We start from the raw sequence: 20863 nt of genomic DNA, 5'->3' as shown, positions 1-20863 counted from the left end.
AGTGTGGATGTACTTTTGCGCAAGACCTTTTGCGCCAGAATTCTTGCTCAAAACAGTTCTTGCGCAAGAAGCCTGCAGTGTAGACATAGCCTTAACTACATGTTTAACTCCACTTACATGAGTAGTTTAACTGAGATGAGGTTACCCACACACATAAAAAAGCATGTGCATTTATGTTTGCAGTATCATGGCCTTAATCCTCCACTTCCTATAATAAAACCTCACACACAGGCTACGTCTAGACTACAAGCCTCTTTCGAAAGAGAGCGTCTAGACTACAAGCAGATTTTTTGAAAAAGCGAGCCTCTTTTTCAAGAGTCTAGATGCTCTTTCGAAAATGCTGTTTGCATTCTATAGCGCCTCTTTTTCAAAAGAGTACTTCCGAAAAAAGGCATTATTCTTCGTAAAATGAGGTTTACTGTGATAGAAAAAACTGCCGCGTTCTTTTGATTTACTTTCAAAAAGAACATGGATGCAGTCTAGATGCAGGTGAAGTTTTTTCAAAAAAAGGCAATTTTTTTTCGAAAAAACCCTGTAGTCTAGACTTACCCATAGTGTGGTATTGATACAAAATGAGGATCTGTGTTCAATATTAAATAACTATATAACGCAAGCACAGAAAGTGAAGATAAACATGTAGGGATGACCAAAGACTGCTTACAGAAATGCTAAATAAAACTCGCTATTAAAGCTATGAAAAGTCAAAGGAACAATGCCTGGTCATAATTTTTTTTAAATGTATCCCTCCCCATTTTCCCAGTCCTCTTAAATAGTGATATTTTAATGCCCCTGAATGTGTCTAGCATGGCACAGCATAAGGTAAATAACATATCTCCTTTTTTGTTAACATTTTTTAAGTCTGTTCTCAGGGGCTAACTTAAAACCTTAAGACACCAAGCTGATTTTTCCATTCTTTTGACTTTATAGACTGCCGGCTCTTTACCGTGCTTCCTTTGCACGGTGCCTAGCACAATCTGTCACTGATATCAGTTGGTGCCTGTAAGTAATTCTGTAAGAGAATTTATAGTAGCTAACACATCTGAGCCTGCTCCTGGAGTTGCTGAAAATCCAAAATCCTTCCTGCCTTGACTTCAATGAGTCTGGAGTCAGCAAGTCTCCTATTGTATCCTGGTTGCATAAGACTTGCAGATTTGGACCAGCCATGTCACCCCCTCTCCCTGCCCCTCTGTAGTGTGTAGTCTAGGCTTATATCCTTACAAAAACTTGTACGTGGAGTGCCAAGATCTTTTCCTCAGCAGGCTCTGGTCTGTTCTTTCTGACATAGATTGGTGCAAACCTTCTGAAACTGTTTAAAACTGCCTACACTCTGCTAAAATGAGTTCAGATGACCAGTTGCTTAGAATTCTATACAGCCTGTCTCCAACTTACGAACCGGTTACAGACCAAGCAATTGGTCATAACTTGGTTTGTCTGTAAGTCGGACCCCACTGAGTTACACGCGACTGCATTGTTCGTAAGCGCGGATCACATTCATAACTCGGGGTCTGACATTTACAACATTTTTGGTCGTAACTGCGAACAGTCATAAGTCGACCGTTCGCAACTCGGGGACCGGCTGTATAAGGCTTTAATTCTGCTGGATTTTAAGCAAGCTTCTCCCCTCCCCCATATCCAAAATAGGTAATATGCAAGGGAAAATGTGTGAAAATATCTCTCAAGATTATTGGAACTTCATTCACAAACTTCGGTAGCATTCAGTTACCTAGATCACAGGTTACTGTGTGGGTTGGTTTTTGCAAATTCACTGAAATCTTCATAAAACAATTAGTTGATCTTCTTGTCTAGTTACAAGAGCTGATGCAGCTCTCCTCCATAGCAAATCTGTACATGATTAATATTTAAAAATGGAAGTTGACACAGCTCCTGTTTAATTATCTATATGATGTAGTGCAATTAGCTACACTCAGCATCAGAGTAATTAATCAGCAGGACAGAAGGCTGTTCTAGGAAATGCTACTTACTAAATTTATTCTTTGCTCCACCCAGTTCTGGAACTTGGTCCTTTATTAAGACAGCAAATACATTTGACTCTTATTAAGATATCAGAAATTGACTGTATGTTAACACACACTTTCCCTAGCTTTCAAATGTTAAAAGCTGATTTACACAGTGCACTTTTAGTAAAGTCTCCATCGTTACAGAAAAACATCTGCAAAGAGGGTCACGGTGATTAAAACAACAAATCATTCTTTATTCTACTCCACTCCATTATATCTAATGACACTGGAATTCACCTTAAGGCTTCTATATAGTAAGATAACACCCTATGCACAAATTTTACATCATTTAAGTTACTGATGAAATATCCCAGTTTCTGTATGCAGAGCTTGAGCCTCTTTCTCCTACAGTGACATAAAGTCAGCAGTAAATGGAATCTCACCAGCATAAAACTGGTGAGAGATCCACATTCTTAACAGCATGTGTCCAAGAGGGGGGTGATTAGTAACTTGATTTCTTATGTTAAATAGTACCTGTTCTGATCAGGTACAACCTTAAAAGTTGATCACCTACAGCAGCCAAAACACACTGGTTAGTTTCGCCATATCTAATAGTTACAAAAAGGCTGGAGACAGTAAAAGATTATCTGTAGGATTTTGTTTGTGTTGCACTTGATTCAGCAATAGCCACTAATCTTAATTCTACCAAAAGCCAAATTCCATGGGTACAATTCCCATTGAACATGAAAACATATTCTTGGCCCCACAGAAGGACAAACTGACTCTCAAGCAGTGGACAGATGCCTTTCGCTGATATGACTTTTGAACTCAGTCAATGACGACAATACTGTAAAACAGTCTAAGATGAGCCTCTTCAGCTAATTTATGTTCCACATGTTCTAATGCAGGGATGAGGAACCTTTTTGTGTTGGTGGCTGCTAACCCACAGAAAAAAATCAGTCAGGGGCTGCACACAAGTTCTCACTCATTGACATGGCCCTGGGCTGAGAAGGGGAAAGAGCCCAGGCTAGTAGATTTTGTTCCAGCCTTGAGGAGAGGCAGTGGGAGCCCAGATCCAGACACGTTGGGGCCACATCTAGCCCCCGGGCCTTCGGTTCCCAACCCCTTCTCTAATGAGACTATTTCTCTGATCACATTCAGATCTGCTCCTAAACTAACCTATTCGATTCAATTGTACAAGAATATTCTGTGATAGACTTTGGTGTCAAAATTATCATCTATAGTTTATCCTCGCTTGCTCACAGAAAATCAATTTTAACAGTTTACATGAGGCTGTTGCTTTCAGTTCCTCTGGAGTAATAAAGCTCTATTTCCTTTCTGATATCCCAGATCGATGAAAATGATTGGATTTTTATTTGAGACAAAATGAAGCTTACTATTCACTGATCAAAAATCTGATGCTTTCTATAGCATACAAAACTCTAAAATCACTTCTGAAAAACTTGTACTCAACCTGTTAGTTGAGTTAGAACCTCTTAGAACCAGCTCTACTGTTCATCCCTTTGGTAGCATCCTATCCTTCAGCCATGTGATGATCTTAGCTTCCTTCTCATTGGAACACACATGCTCAGAACAAGGGCCTACCTTTCCTTCACTAATGCTTTACTGTATCAGGGTTCGTCTTCTGCTACAGACAGCTTCTCCACTGCATAACTGTTCATTGTATATCATAGCAAATTTGGTGTGAAAACACTAGGGGTATGTCTAGACTACATGGCTCCGTTGACGGAGCCATGGAAACTAGCTTACTCGGCATAGTCAAAAAAGCAGGGATTTAAATATGGCCACCGCGCTGTGCCGACGATCAGCTGATCCGGCACAGCGCGGCAGTCTAGACACAGTGTGGCAGCCATGTTTATTTTAATGAAACAGGGATTATTTAAATCCCCACTTCTTTGACTATGCCAGGTAAACTAGTTTACATGGCTCCGTCGACGGAGCCATGTAGTCTAGAGATACCATAGCAGCCTGATTTGATGGTGATTCACACTAATTTTGCACAGATGTACAAGACGAGGGCAGGAGGCAGTTGGGGAACTGGGCCAACAAACCACTGATAAGCAGGATCCTCCTTTTCTCTCAACACACTAAAATTTGTTGTTGCTAACTATAAAAGGTGTATAGGTCACAGTCAGATGACTGTTTTGCGGGGCCCCAGGCAGCATAATTTTGCGTGGCCCCTCCTTTGCCACGGCGCATGCGCAGTGACGCCATGCCATGCCACGGCGCATGTGCATGGCATTTTGAAGCCTGTTTGCCCTGCCCTATATCCGCCCCTGACTAAACCCAACAGTACATAATCAGGTCATTGAGCTCTCGACTTTAATAATAAAGGGAAATAATAGGGGAAACTCATTGTCCTCATCAAAGGCCCAGTTGCTGTAGAAACAGCTTGTTTCTGTGGCATAACGGGGGAGGGCTGCATAGAGCGATACTTTATGGAACCCAGGAGAAAGTGAACTTCTTGGGTAGCGTGCACTCCATGAATTGGAAAGAAAGCAAGGAGAAGGGGGAACTAACAGTCCTTGCTTTCTCTCCTCATGCCAAAAAGTGAGGTTTTTTTTTGTTTTGTTCTGATAACTGCAGAGTTATCCAGCCAGTAGGTTGCAGTATATTTCATGGAGCAGCTGTGAAACTATTCTTTGTGTTCCGTAAGTAGATACTTGCCCCTTTGTTTATCCTCATACCTGAGCCATGCCTGACATTTCAGAATAGTTTATGAGCAAAGGATCTGCTGTCATTCCTTAGAGGAATGACCCAGCTACTGTGCCTTACAAGAATACTATACTCTAAAAAGGAGAAATAAATAGTAATGGTGAATATCAGCTAGAATTCTAAGATAGTAAGGAGTTGCTGAAAGATCAGGTGGAAGTTTTGGTTGTATAAGAATTACAGGGTTAGAACCTAGATACCAATTTTTCTTCCCTTCTGTTCTATGGTACTTACACAAGTAATCCCATTGCACTCTTAACAATTGCCAAGTAATAACATGCTTACCTGTGAAGTGCCCAGTTAATATACTAACTAGTGAGTATCTGCCTGAGACATTTTAACAGCCTTTTAGAGTATGTCTATGCAGCATTTTGGAGACCATGGGAGCAGGCATCACAGCCTGAGCTGACTAACTTGGACAGACTGGACCGGTGCTAGTGCTCTATCTTAGCAGTGTTAACAGCACTTTAAACTTGCAGCATGGACTGTGAAGTCTGCAAGGTGGAGTGGGGGTGGTTCAGAGCCCCAATGCCTCAGTTTGGACACTCATTGTTGAGCCAGATTTCAATAGCCTTATTCACACTGAATACAACCTTATTCCATGAATAACCCTCACACCCTGGTCCCCCCCCAACTTAAGTGGGGCTACCTTTGGACTAACCCATCTCTCAGTGAGAGAGGATATTAGACTCTGGCTTCTTTGTCATTAAAAAGTACTTTTCTAAAGTCTTTAAAAGTCAAACTATTGTATAGATTAAGATTATTCCCCATGTAAAATATATTGTATTTTTAGCACACCCATCCTAAAATTCTTACAGGTTATATCTTCGAGTGAAAGACATTTTACTCAATTACAAAAATAAGTCTTTTCAGACTACATAATATGACTTACTTAAAATTCACCTGCATTACTTTAAACCAAAACAAGCCGATAGACTGCAAACCCCGCACTTTAGGATTTCACATGTACAGCCCATAACACAGACTAGATGGCTTGATTAATCTCCACTACCTTGGCTGTATTTCTTTAAAGTGCTAATCAATTTCATATCAAGTAGATTGAAATGCCACACAAACTACTGGCATAGTTCAAACATGGTTCTTGCTTTTGAAAACATGAACAACACTGCATTGTATTTAATTTGATTTACAATCTATATTTGCGCAAAAGCTCATAACTAGCACAGCATATAATGTGAGGTAGAGATTACAAGATCTTTTAACCTAACTCCTTTACAACTATTTCTTACATAAGAACGGCCACACTGAGTCAGACCAAAGGTCCCTCTAGTCCAGTATTCTGTCCACCAACAGTGGTCAATGCCAGGTGCCCCAGAGGGAATGAACTGAACAGGCAATCAAGTGCCTTCTGCCCTCACCCCCCCTTGCCCACTCCCATTGATGGACCCATCGTCTATGAATTTATCTTACTTTTTTGAGCCTTGTGAAAGTCCTAGTCTTCACAACGTCTTCTGGCAAGTTACTATTTTGCTGTTCCTGATAACCTAAGGAACAACTTTTTATGGGGTGGGAGTTCTTTTCAGAGACTGCAAGCCTTCTATTCAAACATTTTATTTTCAAAAGGTAAACATATTGGAAATACAATTTAACTTTCTTACATCAACACCAAAAGGATGGTATAACTACAGGACAATAGTACCATAAAACTTTGTGGGCGTGCAAGCTGAGTTCTTGGCATAAAAGATCATTTCCCTGCTAATCTGATACCTTTCCACTAGGAAATGAGATAGGTCTGCAGTGTATTCAAAATAGGGTAAACCATTTAAAACTGAAAGAGATTCAGACCTATCAGCTTCTTCACTTCTAATATAAAATGTCTCTCTTCTTCTGAGCAACTATTCTATTATACAAAGTGTTTCGTTGGTGGAGTAAAAAATAAAGCTGCAGGCCTACCACATTTACAGTAATAATTATGACTAAAAAAGTTTGAAAAATGCACCTTCACCGCATGGGCACACTGATGCCCTGCTCAATGCATGGAATGCCCTTTGACTTCAATGAGAGTCCCATGAACAGGGTGAAATTCATGCTTCTGTAGAAGGCCAGCACAGTTACACTTGCATTTTCCAGACTTAAGTGGAACACACAGGCCCTCTGGTGACTCTCTGCATGGATAATTTCACTGATGAAACAGCTACAGAATTGAGCCCACTGGCTGGCTAATCCCCACAACACCCCTATGACACAGATAAAAATTATAACCTAAATGGTTCTATTCTCCAGGGATATGTGGTCATCTAAGTATTTACAGTATAAATCCTCTGCCCTTCTAATTAAGAAGCTTTACTTGCAGTACAAAGTGTCCTCAGTTTAATGGTCTTGAATAACATGTGTAGATGTAGTTGTCCCATCTCAAAAAAGATATATTGGAATTGGAAAGGGTTCAGAAAAGGGCAACAAAAATATTAGGAGTTTGGAACAGATGCCATGAGGAGAGAAATGGCTTCTGTAGGAGGAGAGATTACAAAGACTAAGACTTTTCAGCTTGGAAAAGAGACAACTAAGGGGGGATATGACAGATCTATAAAATCATGACTGGTGTGGGGAAAGTCAATAGCAAGCACTGTTACTTCTTCCCATAACACAAGTACCAGGAGGTCACCAAATGAAACTAATAGATAGCAGGTTTAAAACCAAAAGGCAGTATTTCTTCACACATCACCCAGTCAACCTATGGGACTCTTTGCAAGAGGATGCTGTGAAGGCCAAGATAAACAGAGTTAAAACAAAATAGATAGGTCCATCGATTAGCCAGGATGGGCAGGAATAGTGTTCCTTGTCTCTCTCAGAAGTTGGGAAGGAGCAATTGGGGATGGATAACTTGATGGTAACCGGTTCTGCTCATTTCCTCTGGGGCATTTGGCACTGGCCACTGTCAGAAGACACAATACTGGGCTAGATGGGCCTTTGGTATGACCTAGGATGGTCGCTTTTATGTTCTTATCACAACTGTCCAGCAAATTTTTAAATATAAAATAGTAGAAAATAACTCTAAACAAAAACTGCTGGAAATTCCTCTACTAGCCACTGTAAATGCATAGTGCTTAAACTCTATTCTGAAGATTTGTAGGTTGGCTTAAGCATGCACCAGTCTTGTGTTGTCTCCACACAGAAGTGAATTTCACTAGCTGGGAATTTTCCCGGTTCTAAACTTTTCCACAAGGCTTTTCCACAAAGCTTTTCAAAAGTACATTTCTTAGCTCCTGGATCCAAATTAAGCTTTATCAAACACTTGAAAAGATGAACTTTTTTTCCATTGAGAAGGAAACATGGGGATGAAAATTGGGAGCCCTTTTCAAAGTGTTTATTAGATGGCCACAAAGTTATGATTCCACAATCAAGGAAGAGGACAAATTTGGCTAAAAGTCCATCCATGTTCAGTGATGAAATTAAGGGAATAGGTGGGTGTGGGGGAGCAATATATAAAACATGGGGTGGAGTGAGAATAAAGAGGAGGGAATGAAACATACAAGCAATGTAAATTACAAATAACAGCATAGAAAATTGCTAAGAGAATCTAAACACATGGTGTGGGGAGAGAAATATAGGACTGAAAACAATAAGGAATTTCAGTATATTAGGAACAAAATAAATTCTATCATAGTATAGGTCCATTATTACATGGGGATGGTAAAATTGTTAATGATGCAGGAAAAAACAGTGTTTAACATGTTTCCTTCCAAATACAGAACAGAAGTAAGATAAGACTTTTATCACACTAGGATGATGAAGTACCTTCCAGTCCAGTAGTAAAAAAGAATAGTGCTTAAACAATAACATTAATCAATAAACATTTAAATCAGCAGCCCTGGATAATGTGCATCAAGAATTCCAAAAGCTAGGTTAGGAAATTGCTGACATTCAAATGTTCATTTTTGTTTTGAATACTGAAGAAATTCTGGAAGACTGGAAGAGTGTTCCTGCCAGTCTTCATCTCTTCAGGTGAGATGAGCCAGGTAACCAGGCACAGAGTAACTAGCTTGACCTTACCCTTGAGTAAAATAATGGAAAAATTGACAGGAACATAACTTGACTCTCAACCTTTAATTTTTAATGTTTGTCAACATGGTTATGATTTTGACTTTTAACTATATTACATCAGTGCAGTTAAACTTGGTAAGGTGTTTGACTTAGTATCAAACAATGTTCTAATTAAAAACATTGGACTCATACAGCATCCAAATGCATATTAAACGTTTTAGGTTACAGGGCTGCTACACAAAGCAATGTGGATTGCTTGGTAAGATGAGGCCCATTCAAACATTGAGTTTTAATAGAGCCAAATACAAGGTCAGACATCTAGGAACAAAGGGTGCTCACAATGTCTCCCAAATGGGAAACTACATCCTGGAAAGCAGTGATTCTGAGAGATTTAGAAAATATAGTAGACAAGTAACTGAACATGAGTTCACTGTGAAGTTGTAGCTAAAAGGTCAATGCAATCCTTTTATGTATGAGTAGGACAGTAGCAAGATGGAGACGAGTGGTGAAAATCACCTCTATGGATGGGACTAGTGCTATTGATATTACAGTACTGAATGCAACTCAAGTGTCAAATTCTGAACAGGTTGTTAGAAAAAACTGGAGAGGGTGAAGGAAAGAGCCATAGCTGATTTGGAGGACAAAGGAAAAAAACCCTCTAGAGTGAGAGACTCAATCTACTTCATCAAAAATGTCAATGAAAAAAGTCAAGAGGTGACTTGTTTATGGTACGTAAATGCCTTTATGGGAGGAATATACTGGCTCTTTAGTCTAGATGAGAAAAGCACAACAAGAATCAAGGGTTGGAAGCTGAAGTCAGACACATTCAAATTGGAAATTAAGCACAACTTTTTTAATAGTGAGGGTGATTAACCTTCTGAACAACCTGTCAATGGAAATAGTAGATTCTGCTTCTCTTTGTATTCAAATCAAGACTGGATTCCTTTCTGGAAGACAGTTAAACATAAGTTAATGGGCTCAATAGAAGGGTAATTAGGTGAAATTTTTAATGGCCTCTGAGACACAAGCGGTCACAGCAGCTGATCTAAGGGTCCCTTCTGGTCATTAGAATGAATCCCTTGCAATTGAAGACAGACTTTGATTAGAGATGTTTTTACAGTCTATGCTCATAACCAATGTATGAAAATTAAAAATAAACAAGTGAATTTACATGGTTGTGGGTTTTTTTAAGGACCTGATCCTGCATCATGGAGAAGTAGCCCTTCTCCTCTCTCACCAGCTTGGGCAGCCAAGTAACAGCTTGGAAAAAATGCAGCAGGGATGCTACTCAAGGTTAGGGGAGAGGAGACTGAATTATTGCCATGAAATTGTATGTAGCTAAGCAAAGCAGCACCCTTCTTTTGGGGTTTGTCATAAAATTAAAGCAAGTTGTTTACTTCAAGCTTCTGTACTAAAATAAAGGCAAAATCCCTGTTCTTGCAACTATTATTCACCAAGGCTACATCTATACTACAAGGGTTTTTGCGCAAAAACCCGAGGAGCATCCACACCTCAAGCGCAAGTAAATTTACAGTAAATTAAAAGAAGAGAGGGGTTTTTGCGATGTAGGTATTCCTCTTTCTATGAGGAATAACTCCTTTTTGCACAAGAGTTCTTACACAAAAAGGTACGTGGACAGGCAACAGGAGGTTTTGCGCAAAAAGAGCCAATCAAAAAAGCAGAAGTGCTCTGGAGGCTATTCTGTGAATAGCAATAAGAGCTTTCTTTCAAGAGAGTGTCCATGAAGTCTGGTCACTCTCTTGTGCAAAATCAATGCGCTTTTGTAGTGTGGACGTGCTCTTGCACAAGAAGTTTTTATGGAAGATCTCTTCCACAAAAAGCTTCTTGCGCAAGAAGCCTGCAGTGTAGATGAAGCCCAAGAGTTCCCATTAAAGTCACTGGAAGCTGAGATCAGTGAGCACCTTCCACATGTTAGTTATCACCTTCTATGTTCCTTCTTTCACCTGCAAGCACTCTAAACATAAGCATTAACTTTAGTTCTCTTTAGAACTCTTTACTAAAGGCAAAGCAAAACCCATTGTATTCATTGCTAAAAGATTAGATGCATTTACCTCTAGTAGTATGTATTTTACACCATTTAAAGTATGTTGGCATGCTATAATCCAAGAATTGACAGTTAACTGCATTTTGAAGATTGCTCTGAGAAGCCTGTTACATCCCTTATTTTTTCCCTTTTTATATCCTTTTTCTCTGAGAAAAGGAATTTTTGAACAGCTGATAGTGTAAATGAGAATTTCCTATTTAAAACGCTGGGACTGAGACAGCTAAAGAGTGCTGTACTTACATTTTCTTCTAGTACTATAAAATGAGTGTGACAGGCACACATGCTGTCCAGTGGGAATGAGAGAGCCTGTAGGATATCATCTTGTTTTTATTGCTCTCTGAGAAACCATTAACCTTAACACTGATTTTAATATTAATTTACCATTCAATTTTTAAGTCTAATCAAACATTAGAAATAAAAAAGCATTTAACCGAAATCCCAACGTACTAAATTTACATCTTTTTTTAAAAGCCCCTTATATTTCTGATCTCTAGATTTTGTGTACATAAAGGTATTCAGATAATAAAAAATGTACTTAGTATAATGTTCAAATGCAATTTAATGTTTTGCATGCAGTTACTTCTACCCATATTTTCTTCCTAAATTGTCCCTCATTTGATCTCTATTTGTTAACTAGACACCATTTGTTTTACTTAATCATTTTGTATATTGTGAGAATTATTCTTCTAAAAAAAGCATACTTGTAAAATAAATGCAGACAGCTCCAAATCTGTCAGAATATTACTAGCTTAAAAAACAAATTTGTATGGATGATTAATAGTCAGTTACATATGCTACAACTTTTATGTGCTGGTTTTGCCACTAATCTATTTTCTTAAGTATGAAGGCCATGATAGAATCTGATGACACTTCATTTTATAGCATTTAATTTTATAATATAGCTATAGAAATGATAAAGATTTCATTTCTGGCATAGCTCTGTTACAAGGGACTGAAAATCATGTTCCAACAGGCAGGGGTAGGGAACCTTTTTTTGGTCGGGGGCTGCTGACCCACAGGTAAATGAATCAGAGGGCCACACAAGTGAGAAACAAGGAAATAAAACACCTAACCCTATAGGCTGAGAAGGAGAAAGTCTAGAGGCTCCTGGGCTAGTAGCTCCAGCCATGGGGGAGGAATGGGGGGGAGGAGACAAAGCGCCAGTGCAGGCTCCCTAATGCTGGGGGGAACCCTGAGTTTCGAGGTCCAAATTCAGGTAAGCTGGGGGCTGCATCTGCCCCCTTGGCCTTAGATTCCCAACCCCTATTCGAACAGGAGAGGTGCTTTCCTGGAAAACCACTATTAAAAGCAAACCGCAGATAGTTAAACAAGCCTTCCTCCCACTGCATCCTTAGGGTGAAATGTCTAATGTCCCACTTTCTCTACCATCTAGCTTCTAGTACGATTTTTCTCTACCACCCTATCCTCGTTTCCCAGACGAGTTAATTTTCAGTCTCTGCATCGCTATTTTTATAGAGGCAGCGTCGCCCTGGCCAGGAAGGAAGAGGTTTCAACCCCTCCGAAGCAGAGCCCCCTAATGCTTTGCTATTAATTATCAGCGCTGGCGAGTCCCTTCGCAGCAAAAGTTTTTTGCAAGGCCCGGAGCACCTAGCACCAGCTCTGTGGGGCTCTCGGAAGAACCCCCACCCAGGTCCTTCTGAGCAATTACCGGCAGAGCCGGGGGCAAGGAAGCGACACAAGCCCGGGGGGGCTGAGCACCGGGCAGTGCTGCGCTGGGCAGCTGGCATCCCCCTGAGCACCCCGCTCCGTCGCCGGGTTCATGCCTCGATAGCCCCGCTCCCGCAGCCCGTTTACACCGGCCGGTCGGCGCTCCCCGCGGGCTTCGCTCCGCAGTGTCCTCCCCGAAGGAGGCTCCGCCGGGGGAGCGGGAAAGCGCTGGGCGAGGGGAGCCTGCCCCGGGGCCGGGCGCTGCGCCCCGAGCCGCCTGCCCTTCCTCCTCGCCCCAGGGGCGCCCGCAGGTCCCTGGGGAGCAGAGCCAGGGGCCCGCGCTCCCATCCCCCGGGGGCCGGCTCGCCTGTGGCTGGGGGCGGGGGCCCGGCTCCTACCTGGGGACGCTCAGCAGGGAGTGGGCGGCCATGGCGGGCAGCGGCGAGGAGGCGAGCGCCGGGCTCTGGCGGTGGCCGGGGAAGAGCGAGGGCGCAGGGCGCTCCGCTGCTGCCATCGCACTGCTCCAGCCCGGCTCCGCCTCGCTCCGCCCTCCGCTCGCCAGCCCGGCCCCCCGCATCCCGCCCCCCTCGCTCCCGCCAGGTGCCACCGGCGCGCGGGGCAGGGTCACAGAGGCCAGGGAGCGGCTCCCTCTGCAGCAAGAGATTCCGGCCCCGGGACCTGCGGGCACCTTGGCCCCGGGCCAGCGCTCCCAGCCCTCGGGCTCTGGCACGCGCCGCCTCCTGCGGCTTGGCATCGGCGGGCCCGGAGCCCCCAGACTGCACAATACAAGCGGGAAGCGGGAAGCAGGAGCAGCAGTTCTTCCTCCTGGGGCTACATCTGGACCCCGATGCATCCCCGGCCTCTGGGCAAGTCACAGCGGGAGCTTGCCAAGTTTTAACGCCAGTTTCCTCCCAATTCTACTAAGTAAACCGAGATATCCAGACTCCGTGGTAAGCTGGCGCTGCAAAAATGTCTACCTGGTACGAGGATCCTCCGCAATCCACCTAATTTTTCTTAATACAAACTCAAGCATCCTAAATAAATTTTAGGGAAAGGCAGATGCTGCAGTATTAGGACATCAATGCATATACGTTGGAAACAATACAATTACTGTTCCTTCTGGATCCTACCACCCTTTGACCTCCCATCTTCTCAAACAGTAAAATAGCAATAGATACTGCTATTCCTTCCTGACCAGAAGCATCCAGTCATCTACACCTGTCTCTGCAAAGGTATTAAGAGTCAGGAAGAATAAACTCTGGGTCACCAACCCCTGTGCTCTACTGTACACTGAGGGCTGTCTATACTTCCCCGGGAGTGGTGCTGCAGCAATATATTCCAGGGGCTTGAGTTAGTGGGTTTAGTGAAGACTAAATCAGGGACAGGCAAAATAGGGACCACGGTGATCCATTGGGCCCACAGTGATCCATTGCCCAGCAGGACCCCTCTGGCAGGCTCCCTGCCTGCTGCACCCACCTCCCCTTATGCCATTCAAAGTGGCCAGCTGTGGGAGCCATGTTCATCTCTGCTTGCCCTGAGAGAGGAGGTTTCATGCCGGAAACCAGACAATGGGAGTGCCTGGGCTGTGCTTGTGGCACAGGCAGTACACAAAATCCCCACAGCTGACTGTTTTGAGCGGCATGTGAGGGCCTGGCAGACACCCTGGGCAGCTGGCTGGGAGCTGCCTAGGATAAGTGCCTCCCAGCCAGAGCCCACTCCTGGCACTCAGCCCCCTTCCTCTTCCCAACTTTTTGCCATAGGTCACAACCCAAATCCTCTGCACACCTGCCCCAGGTCATAACCTCTTTCCAGACTCTGCTCCTCCTCTTACACCCCTCCTCCATGTTAAAAGCCTCTCCTACACCCATACTCTCTCCAAGACCCTCTCTTGTCCTAGGTCTCAGCCTGAACCCTCTGCACCTCCTCCCCTGGTCACAACCCTTTCCCAGACCATTCATTGTTTCCCGGACCTTGCACCTCTGCCTGCACCCTAAACCACTACCTCGAGGTCCCTTCTAAACCCATCCTCCGTTCCAGACTCTGCACTTCCTCCATTAATATCAGAGAAGAGTGCAGCCCTTGATCACCCATCAAATTCTTGAAGTGCCCTCCATTAAAAATTATTGCCCACCCCTGCTCTAAATTGACTGCCAACTATTCTAGTTGATTCCGGTTCACAACCACGGGCCTGTGAACCGCTGGCTGCTGGTCCACAGTGGCTTCCGGAGCTGAAGCCAGCTGTTCATAGCAGCTTTCAGGGCTCAGGATTAGTTACAACCTGGCCTCCTGAGCCTCTGGAAAGTAGCTGGCTTCAGCTTCGGTAGCCACCATGTGGCGGGTGGCTGCTGCAGCTGAAGCTGTCTGTTAACATTTTATTTGCGTATTTATTATGCAACCAGTCCGTCAGAAGTTTGTGAATGGGTTTGCCAGTCTGCGGTATAAAAAAGGTTGGGAACCACTGCTCCATTAGAATGAGAAACATAAGGGAAGCCAATGGGAGCGTTTCTTTCATTGACCCCCATGTACTAGAGACCGCTCAGTAATTCAACTTGAGGTACATTAACTCTAGCTATGATATTCACATTAGTGATGTTAAAAGTCAGTTAAATAGGTGATTCTGTTACCATTGCAAATTTCAGTGGTTATACAGCTACATGCCGTGGGCTCTTCCCTGGTTTACCCTGCGGAGCACACAGCAAAGCCTCCCCAGGATCAGGGTTGCCAGCCCTCGCAGCCTTAGTTCTCCCTGTGACCTGGGTGGCCACCTCTGCGGGAGTAGAACTGGGAGCCCTGCTCTTCTGCAGCAAAGCCACCTCCCTGTAGTTGGCAGAGTGTAACCGATACCATTAACCAATAATCATCAGCTTATTGGTTAAATCGTTACTTGGTTACAGTCCAACATTCCTCATTCAGGTAGCTGGAGTTGCATAAAATAGACTTTGCCCCGTAGTGTGGACTTGCCCTAAATGTGGACCTGTCCTGCCCCCACTCCACCCCTTCCCTGAAGCACCCTTCCCTGACAGGCATTAGGCAGGAGATTACAAGAGGGCCTGGCATGTTGCCCCACACTTCCCATGGTTCTAGGAGACACAGGACCTAGCAGTCTGTTTTGGAGTGGAGTGGACCTAGCAGTCTGTTTTGCTCCACCATCTCCCAACCAGATCGCTCCATTTGTCCATGGTGGTGGGAAGTAAAGCATCGCAGCTCTCACCTTGGCCCTAGTCAGCTCTGCTCAGCTCCACCAATAATTCCCCAGGTATCCTTGGGGCCTGTCCAGTGTTCCCTGTAAGCTGAATGCTTGGGTGGCCACCCAGGAGAGATTCACATTCCACCAGCTGATTGGCAGAACACCCACAGCCAGCAGTATGTGTTTATTTCGGTGGTGCACATCCACACATACCTTGGTGAACATAAAATGTGCTCTGCAAAAGGATGGAAAAAGAGGGAACATTGATCCTATCCAGAGGACAGTTGAGGTGGCTACTGTGAGGTCCTCCAAAGTGCTAGACCTGGGGTGGCAACCCCAAACCGTCCTATTGATGAGATGGCTCTGCTCATTAATCACGTATTCTTTTCCTTAGCATAACAAAATGTACCATTTCATAATGACTTTCACCCACATTGCTTTCAATATTCAAATTCACAACCAATTCCACCCTGTTAGTTAGAATCAAGTCTAAAATGATTGTTCCCATAGTTAACTTTTTGGTTTAAGAAATTAGACTAGGTATCCATGATATATTCCATGAAATATTGGAAATTGGGTTTTGCCATATTATTTTCCCAATTGATATCTGGGTATTTTTGGATGTTTGTGTTCCATGCATCAATTCCTGCTCATCAGCTAAAACCTGTACAATTGGTCATTTATATAGAATCATAGAATACTAGAACTGGAAGGGACCTCGAGAGATCATCAAGTCCAGTCCGCTGCCCTCATGGCATTCTAGATCATCCCTGATAGATGTCCATCCAACCTGCTCTTAAATATCTCCAGTCATGGAGATTCCACAACCTCCCTAGGCAATTTATTCCTGTGTTTAACCATCCTGATAGGAAGTTTTTTCTAATATCCAACATAAACTTCCCTTGTTGCAATTTAAGCATTGCTTCTTGTCCTATCATCAGAGGCCAAGGAGAATAATTTTTGTCCATTTTCCTTGTAACACTCTTTTAGAGACTTGAAAACTGCTATTATGTCCCCTCTCAGTCTTTTCTTTTTTAGACTAAACAAGCCTAATTCTTTCAGTCTTCCCTCATAACTTACGTTTTCTAGACCTTTAATCATTTTTGTTGCTCTTCTCTGGACCTCTCTAATTTGAAACAGGGTATTGGTTGCAGATTTATCTGGTGTAAAAGGATCACTACATCAGGGTCCACATTTTTTGGTACAGTAAGTGCTGTAATACTTGTTCTGCGTTAATGCCATGGAATTTGAAGGTTGAGGCAAAACATTGTCTGGTTCCAACAGATTCCATGTAACGTTGCCAGCTCATGATTTTATTGTGAATCAGATGATATTTTAGTGTGTCTTCTTGAAGTCCCAACTCTTTGTATTATGTGATTAAGTAAGAATTATTTAAAGGTTTCTGGCCCTTATAATTAAGGAGATATTTTTTAAAAAATGTGAACTTTAAAGCCTCAAAATTCAAAATTTTTAAAAAGAACCCAACTTTTTTTAACCTCATAGTTTTTAAGACAATTTGATGGGATTTTTATTTGGTGTGGGTTTTTGTTTGTTTGTTTCAATGCTTGGTTTTCAATGCGTGTTCATCCAGAATGTTTCAGTGCAGTAGGATGGTTAGACTTGAACTGTACATTGGCATGAAGAAGATAGGGAATAAGAGCCTCCGGAAAAGGGCGCTTTTTCCGGAGGATCGGGGCCAGTGTAGACGCTCTTTTCCGGCTTTTCTAAAAGCCGGAAAAAAGCGGCGGACATTTTTATTTAAATGCCGCGGGGGATATTTAAATCCCCCACGGATTTCCCTACTACGATAGCTGAAATTAACATGCCCCTTCCGGAAAAGGGGCCAGTGTAGACGAGCCCCTAGAGTTCCTGTGTCCTTTTGTCTGTTTTTGTGGTTTTTTTTGTTTTTCCTTTTGTCTGTCATTCACTTTCTTGCCATTATGAACAATCACTTTTAAGCCTCTCTGATTTTGTTAAAATAACGCCTTAAACATTCACTTATCTCACTGGGCTGCCAGGATGTTATGAATATTTTATAAACTCTCCCTCCTTTTATAGATGGGGATGGGTGGGAAATAAGACTCAGACTTGCCTAAGGCCATTCTAATTCTGTTTGATTATTTCAGACTATCTCCCCCTTAAGCCATGATGTGTTCCTTTCCATAAATACATGTGTATTGCTTTCCTTAGTTCTTGAAACTGTACCATATTCTTTTGCCTCTCTTTATTCCTTCTTGCATCTCTCTCGTTCCCGGTCTTTCAGCTTTTTGTACTGTCATTCTTTCACCTCTCTGAAATCAGGAATTGTTACCCCCAGCTCCCACATTCCTACTTCCTGGCTTCAGACACCAGCAGGGAGATTTTGCCTTTCCACCTTGGGGAAAGGATGACTCTGTAGGAAGATTTGTCCCTCTGCTGCCATTCTGTCATTTCTTTTACTGTCAGTCAGGTAGGACTGCGGTAGCTCCTTCTATGGACTGAAGGCAGGAGGCCCCAGAGTTTCCTCAGCCAGTTTCTCCTGATGCTTTCATTTCAGGCTCTGCCCTGGTGTGTCATCACTCGTGAGCCAAGGAGGAGTAAGAGCTCTGGAGAAGCAAAGTGCCCCCAAATTAGAGGGAGGAGGGAGAATTCTTCCTCTGATCTTCTCTGCTTTAGCCTCTGTTTCAGAAGAGGCCATCTCAAACGTTTTTTTTCCATCACACAGACTCATGACACACTACTCATTCCTCTTACTCCAGTAGATTGCTTTGAGATTACACTATTTGATTTTTATCACATCCTAAGAACCAATTTCAAACCATCCTTCCTATCCTATAATTTGATTTCTTCTCCTTTTTCTTATTCCATTAGACAGCCGTTTGTCATACTTTTATTTGGCTCTCTCTACCCTATGAAAACACCTCTTCAAGAATCTGACTGGCACAATCACTAGTTCCAAGTCACTATTATCCATCCTTGCAGCGTCTCTCTCACTTATTTCCTCTGTGAGAGCACCATTTACTTTTTTCTCTATTATTGACTTCCTCACAACCTACTATTGACTCATTCTCTTATTGTGCAGGTAGCCAAATCACTTGAACTCTGTATTCTAAAGCAGGTAGCAGGCCCTGGCTTGTCCCTTCTCTTTTTCCTCTCCAGTAGTTTGAGAGTGCTAGCAGACAAGCTAAAAATCTGTCTTTCCTTGGTCGCCATATGACAGCACAAAACTGATTACTATCACTCATTGCTTTTTCATTCAGAGCAATATGTCATCCACAGCATGTTCGCCCCATAGCTTCCAGATATGCATAGACAACAGGAAAAACATTGTGATGCCAGGATAGCTGGCTCCATCTGCATTAACATATTGTCATCTAGGACACAGTCATCATTAGGGATAGGGTGACCATTTTCCCATGTACCGAGCACAGGAACACCTGGTAAAATTGCTTGAATACAAGTAAGTTAAACAGCAAGCATTCAGAATTATAATAAAACATTCAAGTTAACATCAAGTTGATTGACCCTCTGATAAAAGGAATACAGCTGCACTGTATTTCTTTTATTTACCTTCTTATCTTTAGGGTTCACATGAGGAGAAGTGACACAATGCTCCTATGCTGCCACTCACACATGGGGAAAGGTGACACACACACACACTTCCATTTATCTCTGACCTGGAGGGCTGTGACCAACTGACTCAACCCTCTCTGCCCTGTGCTCTCTACCCTCCATGTCTGGCTGGGCTTCTGGTGCTGCATCTTCCTGAGGCAATTTGCGGGGGAGGCACAGGGGGTCACATGCCCTTCTCAGATTTCTGTCAGGGTCACACAAGAATGTGGCTAGCAGCAGCTTTCTCCATCGTGCAGGAGGGAAGGGATAGAGGATGCTTCCATCACAGGGGGTGGGAAGAGATGATCTGGTTCATGTGTTTGCAGAACTCATCTTCTCTCCCCACCCTTCCCTAAGCTGGAAGCAACTTGCCCCTTCCTGCCTTCAAGAGAGCTAAAAGGCAGCTAACATCTCCAGCCTGCTGCTGGCTACTGACATAACCCAGCTGCCGCCTGTCTCCCGGTACAGTGTGGGCAGGAAGAGAAACCTTAAGGCTGCATAGTCCACCAGTGCCCAGGGAATCTGACTTCTGGGGCTCCTCCTGGCCAGTGCCCTAGGCCAGAGGGTCTGGGCTTTCTCAGGGCTCTGGCCCAGCCAGTAGGGGGAGGAAGGACAGGACATTGGTGAGCTGAGCACTCAGACCAGGGGCTTGTTCTCTACACAGTGCTGGGAATGGGACGAGCCCCTCTTGGGCTGTGTCCAGACTCCATGCCTCCGTCGACGGAGGCATGTAGATTAGCCAGCTCGGAAGAGGGAAATGAAGCCGCGATTAAAATAATCGCGGCTTCATTTAAATTTAAATGGCTGCCCCGATCTGCCGATCAGCTGTTTGTCGGCAGATCGGGAGAGTCTGGACGCGATGCCACGACAAAGAAGCCTTTCTTCATCGACACAGGTAAGCCTCGTGAAACCAGGTTTACCTGTGTCGATGAAGAAAGGCTTCTTTGTCGGGGCATCGCGTCCAGACTCTCCCGATCTGCCGACAAACAGCTGATCGGCAGATCGGGGCAGCCATTTAAATTTAAATGAAGCCGCGATTATTTTAATCGCGGCTTCATTTCCCTCTTCCGAGCTGGCTAATCTACATGCCTCCGTCGACGGAGGCATGGAGTCTGGACACAGCCTTGGTGGTTGAAAGGTCATAGCCGAGAGAGGACAGCAATAGGGGGAAGCACATAAAGGGTTGATAGGTGGACAGCAGAGATGACACATTACTAGCCACTGCATGTCGCCTGCCTACACACATTTGTCTCCATAGCTCATAGCACTTAGCCTTAACCAGCCAATGCCAGCCAGAAATGGGACAGGGGCAGGGCCCTTCTGACCATCAATTGGCACACAACGAGGGCTGCACTGATGACCCAACAGAAGGAGCAGCTGACCACACACATGCTGCACCTTTACCCCGCCACCAGCTTGCATATCCACTTTCACAATTGGCCATCGGACCCTCCGCTGATGGGCAGGCAACTGGTAAGCAGGGATCTGGCCAGCAATAGGACCCACCAGCACTGATGGGGTGGGAGGGCAGGAAATATACAACAAAATGCCCATTTTTAAGTGGGGGAAGGGTAGTTCAGTGATTTGAGCATTGGCCTGCTAAACCCAGGATTGTGAGTTCAATTCTCAAGGGAGCCAATCAGGGAGGGGCAGCAAATC

At 43.7% G+C, this 20863-nt stretch overlaps 1 protein-coding gene across 2 annotated transcripts in view; it reads right to left on the bottom strand.

Annotated features, from left to right (window-relative positions):
• The window catches only part of SPHKAP (SPHK1 interactor, AKAP domain containing), a 114870-nt gene extending 101915 nt beyond the window's left edge, over positions 1 to 12955 (bottom strand). For both annotated transcript variants that reach the window (XM_006119883.5, XM_006119884.5), the window contains exon 1: positions 12825 to 12955. In XM_006119883.5, coding sequence (XP_006119945.4) covers positions 12825 to 12940 — 116 coding nt within the window. In that variant the 5' untranslated portion in view covers positions 12941 to 12955. The remainder of the gene's footprint in view (positions 1 to 12824) is intronic.
• Positions 12956 to 20863: the final 7908 nt, after the last annotated feature.

This window comes from Pelodiscus sinensis, chromosome 10 (assembly GCF_052426305.1).
Source record: "Pelodiscus sinensis isolate ZL-2025 chromosome 10, ASM5242630v1, whole genome shotgun sequence".
Taxonomy (NCBI): domain Eukaryota; kingdom Metazoa; phylum Chordata; order Testudines; family Trionychidae; genus Pelodiscus; species Pelodiscus sinensis.
This window is presented reverse-complemented; position numbering and strand designations above follow the sequence as displayed.